The sequence below is a fragment of the Camelina sativa genome, chromosome 7 (genome assembly GCF_000633955.1).
Source record: "Camelina sativa cultivar DH55 chromosome 7, Cs, whole genome shotgun sequence".
Taxonomy (NCBI): Eukaryota; Viridiplantae; Streptophyta; class Magnoliopsida; order Brassicales; family Brassicaceae; genus Camelina; species Camelina sativa.
The window spans coordinates 24,493,573-24,505,610 of record NC_025691.1 but is presented as its reverse complement, the minus strand read 5'-3'; the positions used below and the strand labels follow the sequence as shown (position 1 = coordinate 24,505,610).

The 12,038-nt window shown below is 33.0% G+C and overlaps 2 protein-coding genes across 2 annotated transcripts; both read left to right on the top strand.

The window, feature by feature from the left end:
* On the top strand, positions 1,347–3,754 carry LOC104702365 (high mobility group B protein 9-like). Its single transcript, XM_010418219.2, has 6 exons — positions 1,347–1,636; positions 1,738–1,816; positions 1,931–2,093; positions 2,447–2,551; positions 2,894–3,282; positions 3,371–3,754. The coding sequence occupies exons 1-6, from the start codon at positions 1,455–1,457 to the stop codon at positions 3,482–3,484; spliced, it is 1,032 nt and encodes a 343-aa protein (XP_010416521.1). The 5' UTR covers positions 1,347–1,454; the 3' UTR covers positions 3,485–3,754.
* LOC104702364 (24-methylenesterol C-methyltransferase 3-like) lies at positions 5,888–7,279 on the top strand. Its single transcript, XM_010418218.2, has one exon. The coding sequence runs from the start codon at positions 5,995–5,997 to the stop codon at positions 7,075–7,077; it is 1,083 nt and encodes a 360-aa protein (XP_010416520.1). The 5' UTR covers positions 5,888–5,994; the 3' UTR covers positions 7,078–7,279.

The window sequence follows — 12,038 nt, the reverse complement described above, 5'->3', positions numbered from 1 at the left end:
TCTTGTCCATAAAAAGGTTGATGAAACCCACCACGAGGAAGTCTCTTATGATGAAAGCTTAGTTTGAAGATTTGACATCGTTTATGCTCTTCAACAATGTTGTTGATTAACGATTCTTGTAACTTTTAAATTAATGATTTTTTTTTTGTGTGTTATATGGTGAAACCAAATAATTGATTTGTAAAAAACCTTGTTATGTTTTAAACACCAAAGAGTTAAAAGTCACTCTCCAAAATGTCGTCGTCATCTAAGAGGATTTTACTTTATGGAAGAAAAGAAGAAGAATCTAATTAGAACAATGTTAATCGAATAATAATAATGAAGTAAAAATGATTATAAGGAAGAAACGTGGAACCGAATCTACAGGCAGAGAGACGTGACGTTACATATGAGCAGAACCATAAAATCCCCTAATCCCACGTCAACCTCTCCGAAGCATAACTTTTACTACTTTTTATTTTATTTTTTATAATCTTTAAATTGATTTTTTTTTAAATTGTTATTTAGGGTAAATAAAATGTCAGACCATCGATTGACCCGATGAGTTTTAGGGTGTGACTCCTATCTTCGTCTGCACTAATAATAAGTACTACTTTAACTTTAGCTTACCAATGCATGTCAAATACTCAACAGTGACACATTTTTTCAAAGGTTTTTAAATGCCAAACATTTGATATTCAAGATCGTTACTCTGAGTCTCTTTTAAATTCCTCACCTAAAACGCTGCTTTTGTTTTCAAGTATCATTAGTGTATACCTCGTGTTCCAAATTCTTAACTTTTACTCACATTCTTGATTTTTTTTCCATATATTTTAGGGTTGAAGAAGCAAGAGAGTCGTCTTTAGATATAATCGATGTTTTCATATAAAATTAGACTAAAGAAATTTCAAAGTTTTTGAACTTTATTATTGATAACGTTGGAAAGATACAGATGTGACTATAAATTTCGACTGCTCGTAAGCTTAATTCAAAAAAATCTATAAAGTAGGTGGGGGTGCAATAATATCAGTATTAATAACCTGTCAAAAAAAGTAATTAGTAGCATCAGACAAATTACTAAGCAACATCATTCAAAAACGCCTCGAAAATAAAAACAAAATAATTTTCTGAAAACAAAAATATATACACACAACTACAAAAGTATACAAATGTTTAATTTTGCTTGTGGTATATATTAAAAACACACACACAAAAAAAAAGAAAGAAAATGACAAATCCTCACTCACGTCCGTTACTTTCAAATCCTTAGCAAAATAAAAATTTAGATTTCCTATTTCTTTCTGATTAAAATCACAAATCTTATCTTGAATCGTTATCTTTTCTCTTCTTTCCTTAAACCAAAACCCAAAAAAGAGAGACCAGACAAAAACAAAAACAAAAACACAAACCACTCCTCCACCATTAAAAATAAAAAGAGAAGTAAATAAACAGTCTCACGCACCCTCTCTTAAGCGATGTCATCGGAAGAGAACGAATCGACACCGTCTCAGGCGACGGTAGAAACGACGGCGACTTCACCGACGAAGATAAAAGAGTATCCAGAACCATTGGATTCACATGAAGTCGTTGTTAAAGATTCTTCTCGCTTCTGGGATACTCTCAGGCGGTTTCACTCCGTTATGTCCACTAAATTCATGTAACTATATTATTCTCCCTCTTTTGTTCTTCTTACTTCATTCTTCTCATACGTATTTCGTCATTTAATTTCTCTTTATTTATTGAATATAAATTACAAAGGATTCCTGTGATTGGTGGAAAAGAACTGGATTTGCATGTTTTGTATGTGGAAGTCACGAGGAGGGGAGGTTACGAAAAGGTCAAACACTTTTTTTTTTGGTTTTCTTTAACCCAAAAAAAAAAAACTTTTATGGCTTTATATATTTTATATGTTTTATGTTTTTTGCGGAACAAAATGCATGTAAATTTAAAGGTAGTAGCAGAGAAAAAATGGAGGGAAGTTGGAGGAGTGTTTAGATTCTCTGCGACCACAACAAGTGCTTCGTTTGTCTTAAGGAAACATTACCTTAATCTTCTCTTCCATTACGAACAAGTTCATCTCTTCAATGCTCGTGGTCCTCTTCTTCATCCCACAGGTTTGTTTATTTCTTACTTGAGACTTCTTTTAATTCAATCCTTTTGATTAATGCTAACCAATGAATCATAAAATACTTGCTCATATCGTCTTTGATTACCATTTTGACTTGAAATTCATATAAGTTAGTTATATTACAAATGAAAATTCCAAAATGTTAAGTTTATGGGTTCGATCGTGGGACACATTCTTACGAGTACTATTAGTTACAAACTTGGTAATCCACGATTGTTTTTACCCGAATTTTACTCATCAGTTTTTATCTATATATATGGTTCTTGTAATTATGATCTTGGAACTCGACGTTATTTATTTATGTCTAACACACAGAAAAATGAATATCAAATTTTGCAGCTACATTTCATGCCAAGGATCCTTCAACGAACAAAGAACTGGCTCTAGTCGAGTATACTCCTCCGAGTATAAGATATCATAATTCTCTTCCTCCTCCTTCTCAAGGTTCGTATCGTACCGTATTTATCTACGTTTTATTTCATTGTTTTCATAAGGACTAGAATGAAATAAGGATATTAAATAATGATTAGATATGTGTGTAACTTATATTTAGGGGCAGATTTTAATATCGCATGATGATTGTCCAAGTTAGCTTCTTTATGTTTATCTCAAATATACTTTTCAAAATATAGTCTAGAATCATAACGGTCCCACTGTCATTATGATTGATGCATATTCATTTGGATTTTGTTGGAAGAAGCTATAAGATTTTTTTGTTCACATAAGATAATGTTATGTATTTAAGTATTTTTTTTTTTAAGTTTGCTTATCGAGTACATGGCACAGGTTCATCGAGTTTCACAGCCATTGGTACAATAGAAGGCAAATTCGACTGTGGTTATCTTGTCAAAGTAAAATTGGGCTCAGAGATTCTTAACGGGGTGCTTTACCACCCGGCCCAGCCTGGCCCATCATCGTCACCACCAACCGCTGTTCTAAACGGTGCCGTTGCGCCTTATGCTGGTTCCGGGAGTAGAGGACGACGTCGTTTAGGCAAAAGACGAAGAAGCAGACGCAGAGAAGACCCGAATTACCCAAAACCCAACCGGAGCGGTTACAATTTCTTCTTTGCTGAGAAACATTGCAAGCTCAAGTCTCTTTATCCAAACAAGGAGAGAGAGTTCACGAAGATTATTGGCGAATCGTGGAGCAATCTCTCTACCGAGGAACGAACGGTAACAAATTATTGTAATAACCGTGACCGGTTTAGGGTTGAAAATTAGATTTGTTGTTAACCGAGTTTTTTTGTTATTTTGATTGTAGGTTTATCAGAACATTGGGTTAAAGGATAAGGAGAGGTACCAAAGGGAGCTGAATGAGTACAGAGAGATGTTGAGACTCAGGGATGGTGACAAGACAAACGGCAAGGTTTGCTAGATTATCAGATTTGTTGTGCGCCGTTTCTCTCTTATAAGATCGGACGCCTCTCCGTTTTTCTTTTTTCTTTCTAACTTGTCGTTATCGTTTTATCGTAATTGTCCATTGCTAAACTTTTAGGCCCAGTAAGTAAGGCTTGACTTACTTGACAAGACTAGCTGTGTTTGGATTTATTTTATTGGACAGTTCCTTGAGAAAGTCAGTCCTTAGATATTTTCTGATGTTTTTTTGGTCAGCTGTTTCTGAATCTTAGATGGATTTCTTTTCTTAGCGATCATGTAATTATGATCAAGAGATTGTGGTAGCTTTAATTTTTGAAAGTAAGCTTATCTACTAATGCAAAATTAGACAAAACTATCAAATAATGACACGTAACCATACAAACATCTAAAACAACCAATCACACAGCAATTCCTGATTACTAACGAGCGTGATTTGTTAAACAAACCAATTCTTATTACAGCATCTAACTAAACTTCTTCCCTTATAAATTTCATGGATAGAAGTTATGATTCTTTAGGCCCAATAACAGATACAGGCCGCGCTGGGCCTATCAATCCGCTAAATAATTGAATCTGACAATAGAGAAAATCACGAGATGAAATCATTATTGGTTTAATAAATAAGTAACAAAGTTTTGCAGAGAGTTCATGGATCCAAGAGTCGGGCAGGAAAAAAAAAACTGTCTCTTTTTGGTCGCCTGGTTTGATAAAATTATGAAACCAAGACTCTCTTTATCGAATGGAGGGTTGCTACACAGTTCCCAGATCTTGAACAATTCTGGCTAGTGACATTTTCCCATTTGGAATCTAAATATGATTTTTTACATCAGTAATGCGAAGAAAGACATTTGGAATCTAAATATGGTTTTTTACATCGCATTTTGTGTTCACAGAGTGAAAAAGACATTTGAAGATTTCATCTTTCATATCTGTCTACTAAATATATAGTTTAACAAATTGTATAGATCATGATTTTGACGAGCTTCAATAATACTTTTCCGGTCGAATATAATAGCTGGACATCGATTGTCGTATGTGCATTATGGTCTACAGTTGGTATGAATAGAGTAAACTAATATCGGGTTTCATAAAGTATGATAAAATTGGACCAATCTATAACGAACTTGTCCTCATTAACACATTAAATTATGTCGTGTGCGCAAAAACAGCACGTGAGCGATGTTAAAGTATGAGGAGTGAGCAAAGATTCGTTGTTGACACATTGTCATGTGATATGATCGATCATATGAGTCATGTGATACTATCAATCTACCCACAAAAATTCATAATTTAAGCAATAATTGTGACCAGCTAATAGTTGTTAAATTGATGAGATCTCACGGATCCGGGACAAGGTTTAACGATGGAGTTCCTTTTTCCTTTTTTTGTCATCGGAGTTTTTATCATTATGTTCAAAGCCTTCAACTCTTTCATTATGTATCTTTTTCGTTTTTCCATTGATTGATTCAGTTGAAACCATTTTATATTGATACACACTGTCTCTTAACTTAGTTAATCATATAAAAACAATTCCTAAGTTGCTGCTGTACGGACAACGAGAGAAAAAATAAATAAATACAAGACCTCACATAGAAAATTATTTAGGAGCTGGCCTTGAGACCCTACAACGTGGAAACAGTGAAATGCTTGTATAACTTATTAAGTATATCTATATATCTATATATCTATATATCACAGAAATATACATCTCAGGACTCAGATATTTAAGTTCGAGATCGTAAATAATGATTTCTCAATGACAGTAATATTCACATGCAGTTCTATAGATCTGGATCTATATACTATATAGAGATAACTAGAGTTTGCACTGCTATCACATATAAAAGATGTGAACATAGACTAAAAGGAGCACATAATTAATATGTGATTTCGTAGCATTGTGTTGGCTACGTTCAATATCGGAGGCTGAATGTTCATTTTGTAATATACAATATGACAAAAAGAGAAAAGGAGAAAAAAAGACAAAAAAAAAAAAAAACTTTAGCTTAAAATAGAGAATCATATACATAAAATTATCAGATTTAGCATACCAAATATTACTAATGATCTAATAATTTGTATTTATGTATTTGTTATATCATGCTTAAGTTAAGTATATATATATATATATATCATAACATAAATGGTTTATACACTAAAATATTCATTTCATAACAAAAACTCACATTAATATACAATATAACAATTATTATTGTTTATGACTTATATGGCATTTCTTTTTCTTTTTAATTTTTCCATGACATTTTTCTATAGAGAGGTAAGTAATGTGGACCAAATAAATTTCTGTTATCACACTTTCTAAAAAGGATTATTTAATTGCAAGATTCTAAATTGGATACTCCTACCTATACTATACATTACATGTTTTGTGGATAAAAACCATTAACCCGTAACAACAAAGTAAAGAGTCGTGAACTTTTAACGTCTCCTCTCTCTCTTTCTCTTTCTCTCTCTCTTTCCTTCTTTCTTTATATCTCCATCTAGAAAATGGTGGACTCGGTGGCACTCTTTTGCACCGCCGGTCTCTTAGCCGGCGCCCTCTACTGGTTCATCTGCGTCTTAGGCCCAGCAGAACGAAAGGGAAAACGAGCATCAGACCTCTCCGGAGGCTCAATCTCCGCGGAGAAAGTCAGAGACAACTACGACCAATACTGGTCATTCTTCCGGCGACCAAAAGAGATCGAAACCGCCGAGAAAGTTCCAGACTTCGTGGACACATTCTACAACCTCGTCACAGACATCTACGAGTGGGGATGGGGACAATCTTTCCACTTCTCACCACATATCCCCGGGAAATCTGACAAAGACGCCACGAGAATCCACGAAGAGATGGCCGTCGATCTCATCAACGTGAAACCTGGACAAAAGATCCTCGACGCTGGCTGTGGCGTCGGTGGGCCGATGAGAGCCATCGCGGCCCATTCAAAGGCCCAAGTCACTGGGATCACCATCAACGAGTACCAAGTGCAACGAGCCAATCTACACAACAAGAAAGCTGGGCTTGACTCTCTATGCAACGTCGTCTGCGGCAACTTTCTAAAGATGCCCTTCGAGGAAAACACGTTCGAAGGTGCTTACTCGATCGAAGCCACGTGTCACGCTCCTAAACTCGAAGAAGTCTACTCAGAGATCTTCAGAGTTATGAAACCAGGAACTCTGTTCGTGTCCTACGAATGGGTCACAACAGAGAAATACAGAGACGATGACGAAGAGCACAAGGATGTGATCCAAGGGATCGAGAGAGGAGACGCGCTTCCCGGGCTAAGAAGCTACAAAGATATAGCAGCGACGGCGATGAAAGTTGGGTTCGAGGTTGTGAAGGAGAAAGATTTGGCTAAACCACCGTCAAAACCGTGGTGGAACCGGTTAAAGATGGGAAGGCTTGCGTACTGGAGAAACCATGTTGTGGTTGTGATTCTTTCAGCTCTTGGTGTTGCTCCTAAAGGAACTGTTGATGTTCATGATATGTTGTTTAAGACTGCTGATTACTTGACTAGAGGTGGTGAGACTGGAATCTTCTCCCCGATGCATATGATTCTCTGTAGAAAACCAGAGAAAGCTTCTGAATGATTTGGTTTGAGAGATTCTTCTTCTTGGTTCTATTTTTCAATTTCTTGTTTTGCCATCTAAGAATCTTTTTTTGTCATTGTATTAATATGCTTTGGTGTTCTTTTTTTCTTCTTCTTCTTTTCAATTTGATTTGTTTTGATTGATGATGAATCACTGGAAATTTGGTAGTATTTTATTTCTTATATATGATAGGCTATATATACCTGTTTAGTTCTAACTTCTAAACTGTGGAAGATCTGCTAAGGGTAGCGCCAGCGACTAAACAGGGGATTAGCACTGCACGTGTAGTGTTTGTTACTTTTTAGATGAAGGGCTAGTTTGGTAAATGAAAATGGGGTTAGGTGTGTCCGATAGTAGTAAGCACAGTCACATAAAAACAAAACATATTTGACATCGTTGTGGCCTTGCGATATGCCGTATGCGTATCAGACTATCAGCGTATGACTTATTCGTCAATCGCCCGATCATCAATTCATCATCAGCATCACAAAATATTCTTCGACATATACACATAACAACAAAATCCATATTTACTGTGTTGTACGGATGAAGGACAAGAGTTATTCATCATACAAATATGTATTTGAGTAAGGGAATTGTAATAAAATGGTGTTTGTGTTCTTTAGCTCTCGATGAGCTGTGCTTGCCTTGGATCGATCCCCTTTGGAACCTCTCGCAAGTCGCAACGTAGTATATATGCGCAACAAGTCAGAAGCTCGTTGACTCAGCATTATTTATAAGGGTGGCACTGCCAGGCATACTCATTTCCGATGTTCACGTTACAGAGCCCTTCATTAATATAATTTCGACTTGCTTATTATATATACATTTTTTTAAGATATTTATAAAATAAATCCTGAAGTTGACACTTATTTAAATGTTTGTTATTGATATTAAATAATTAATTTAATAAACAAATTAACTCTACTTATATTTAATTTTTTATAGAAACTAAATGTTTTAAAAGGTAATAAACATAATTGCAAATATATACAGATTTTATTTCATTATTTTATAAGGAGGTGAATGAAGAGGTAAACCTAAGTATTATTCTTTCCAATCTATGTTTGAACATGTGATTTGAAAAATTTATTTGATAAAAAGTGATTTTTAACCTCACAATCTATGTTTTACTTTCACGGGTTTCGTATGATGAGTTTTTGCGAATTAAAAATATTTGAACGTGTTGCGTGATCCGCCTAGCATGACGGGTTTGGACTATATAACTAACACTAAAACTATTAGTTTATTGGGGATTTTAAAAAATACCCTTTTTCCAATGTCACTTTTTAAAAATACTCTTTCATGTTGGTCATTTTCAAAAATACCCCTTTTCTATGAATAAAATCACTAAATTCTAAATCCTAAACTCCAAATACTAAACTCTAACCCCTCAAAACTATATGCTAAATGTAAATTGAGAACCCAAACCTAAAAAAAAAAATCTAAAAATTAATTTTACATATTGAAATTATGTAAAAGAGGGTAAAAATAAAAATGTTAAAAAAGAGGATATTTTTGAAAAAGGGTATCCCAAAAAGGGTATTTTTAACAAATTCTCTAGTTTATTTCATATACTATAAATTTGTACTCATAGTTTGAAAAATTAACTTATAAATTATTTAATGTATGAACTACAAAATATTACACATACTACAACATATTCTTAATATTCCAAAAAAATAATATATATACACATAAAAATATACACTAACATACCATTTATGCATATATACTTTTGTTTAATTATTGAAAACAAAACTAAGTATTTTAAATTTTTATATTCTATCTAATAACAAATTTAATGTAATTAGATTATAAACTGTATAGAAACGTAAAAAGAAGAAAAAATATTCTAAATAAAATTATAAATTAATTAGAAATTTGAAAACTGAAGAAAACCTAGTTATATTGATATCTGTTGTTAGTCAACACAAGGGCTGAACGTAGAAACATTTTACATGGGCCATATTTAATCGGACCGGATTGTGCTAAATCATGCACCAACATTATCGAAGCACCTAACAAAACTTTTTCCCTATACATATTTCGTGGAGAAAACATGATCCCTCCCAACAATAACAGATACAGGCGACGCTGGGCCTATAAATCCGCTAAATCATTGAATCTATATTTAACATTTTTTAAAATATACTTCAGAGAGTAATGTAATCTTTATATAGAATAGATAAATATTTATATATGTATCTAAACAATCTTTATAGTTAATTTTCTATTATCCATATAACATTTATGTTATTAATCATACAGTATTAAATATATTTATAAAGTTACAATGATATATATTTTTAAAATTACCGCAAGTTAAATCTCAATATGATATTCTAATAAATATCACGAGATGAATTTCTGATTGAAATAAGTAACAAAAAAAGTTTCAGACAGTTCATGGATCCAAGAGTCAGGCAGGGTAAAAGAGTGTCTCTTTTTGGTGGCCTCATTTGAATGTTTGATCAAATCTTGAAGCCAAGAAACCAAGACTTTCTTTATTGAATGGATGGAGGGGTACACGTCGAACACAAGTTCCGAGAGCTTTGAATAAGTCTGGCTAGTGGCATTTCTTATTTGGAATCAGAATGAAAAAAAAATGAAAAAAAAAGAAAAAAACCCGAAAAATACCTCATCTATTTTTTATTTGGACGTTTAATACCTCGTCTTTTTTCGTTGGAAGAAAAATATCTCATTTAATTATCATTGGCTTAAAAATATTTAATCTTTATATTGTTGCCGGATTCTAACCCGCGGTTTAACAGTCTTTAACGGACGTTACAGATGATCAAACGGGTGTTAAAATCAAATCACATATAGATATATACAATACATTTACCTTATTTACGTGATATGTTGTTGTAGTGTAGTGGTTAGAAGTGCGTGGCTCCTAACCACGCTTCGAACTCCCCTCCTCCCCCAAAACCTTTTTTTTTTTCACCTTCTTCACTAATCGCAACCCTAACCTCCATTGGTGTGGCCGCCTAAAACCAAAGCTTTCAAATCCATCCATTACAACTTATTTTTCCGATCTAATAAATGACATCGATTTCATCATTACTTAGCCAACCGTCGATGTATCCACTAGAAACAACGGCGAGGAACAACGGCGAGGATAATCATTGGGGAAAGTCTTCAGATTCTGGAGATGAAAAAAATAAAAATCACATTTGATTCGTTGGATCTGATTCGGAAAATCTCAAAACAGAACAGATAGTTGAGCGAGTATTGATAGAAAGACTTTTAAGAATCCAAACAGTCAAACACTCTTCTTCAACAATTCTTTTGAGTTTTGACTGATCATGTGAAGAAGAAACCAATGATAAAAAAAAACAAAAAAAATTTTGGGGGAGGAGGGGATTCGAAGCGTGGTTAGGAGACAAAACCAACCCACTTCGAACCATTACACTACGACAACATAACACATAAATGGTGTAAATGTATTGTATATATCTATGTAAACACGTGTGATTTGATTTTAACACTCGTTTGATGATCTGTAACGTCCGTTAAAGACTGTTAAACTGCGGGTTAGAATCCGGCAACAATATAAAGATTAAATATTTTTAAGCTAATGTTAATTAAATAAGGTATTTTTCTTTGAACGGAAAAAAACGAGGTATTAAACGTTCAAATAAAAATAGATGAAGTATTTTTAGGTTTTTTTCAAAAAAATTGAAATAAACAATATAATTATTTAGATAAGTGAATTATATTAGTTCATATCGGTTTGGTGACCAGTTCGTTCGGTTTGAGTATAAAATTGCCATATTGAACTCGAAATTGAAGAAAAACAGCACGTGGGCCACGTTGAATGAGAAATATACAAAATGAGAGAAAAAATTACAAAACCTCACATAGAAAAATATTTAGGAGCTGGCTTTGACCAATCCTACACTACAACGTGGAAACGAAATACTGACAATGCTTGTATAACCTTTTTTTAGGATTTAAAAATAAAAATAAAAAAATAAGTAGATAACCTTTTTAAGGATAATACAATTTTTTAAGGATTAATACATCTCAGATATTTAAGTTCGTGATCGTAAATTATTATCTGATACTCGCATGTTCCATAGATATGTATGTATCTACAAATAATTAGAAGCATGTTTCTGTTATTTCTTCTGGCGAAGCCCTGGCCATCTTTCTAATTAATCTCAATAACACCCGGGTTATAGGTTGCTATCCATTTATCAAATGAATAATCGCTTAGGATCTTCCATATGCTATGATTTGATTACAATCCATTCGTAACCAAAATAATGTCTACAGATTCTTTTTGACTAAAAAAAAGTTTTTAAGTACAACAACAATACTCTTTATTTTCGATCATATGCTTGGGAACATTTAGGTACAACATTATTCAAACCCCTACAATACTAAACTAAATTTTACGTTACATATTTTTCTTCATGTTTGGTCGAACTTTTGTAGATTTTTTCAAGGACTAACAAATAAATCATACGTGATTATGATTCTTGGTAATTAACTTGACACTAGACACTAGTATACGGCATTTTATTTTATAACCTGGTAATTAACTTGACACTAGACACTAGTTAATTAACTTCAACCCGGTCACGATGCAATTATTTTGTGTACGACTAGACGACTAGACAGCTAGTTGACATTTAATTTTCCCCTTACGAAACTCGTGATATTTTTCAACACGGGAGAAAAGTAGTAGGAACCATTTTATTATATAAAGTTCAGTTTGGAAAGTTAGTTATTAACAGGATTTTGACATGTGTCAAGTTATCAATTTCAAATTTTGACATATGTAAAAATTAATATTTAATAAAAAAATTTGATTGTAACAAAAATAAAATATATTAATAATATAAAAAAAATAATTATCAAAACTAACTGAATTTATTAAAAAATAAAAAGTTTCTTTAAATAATTATAAGGAGAATATATATATATATATATATATATATATATATATA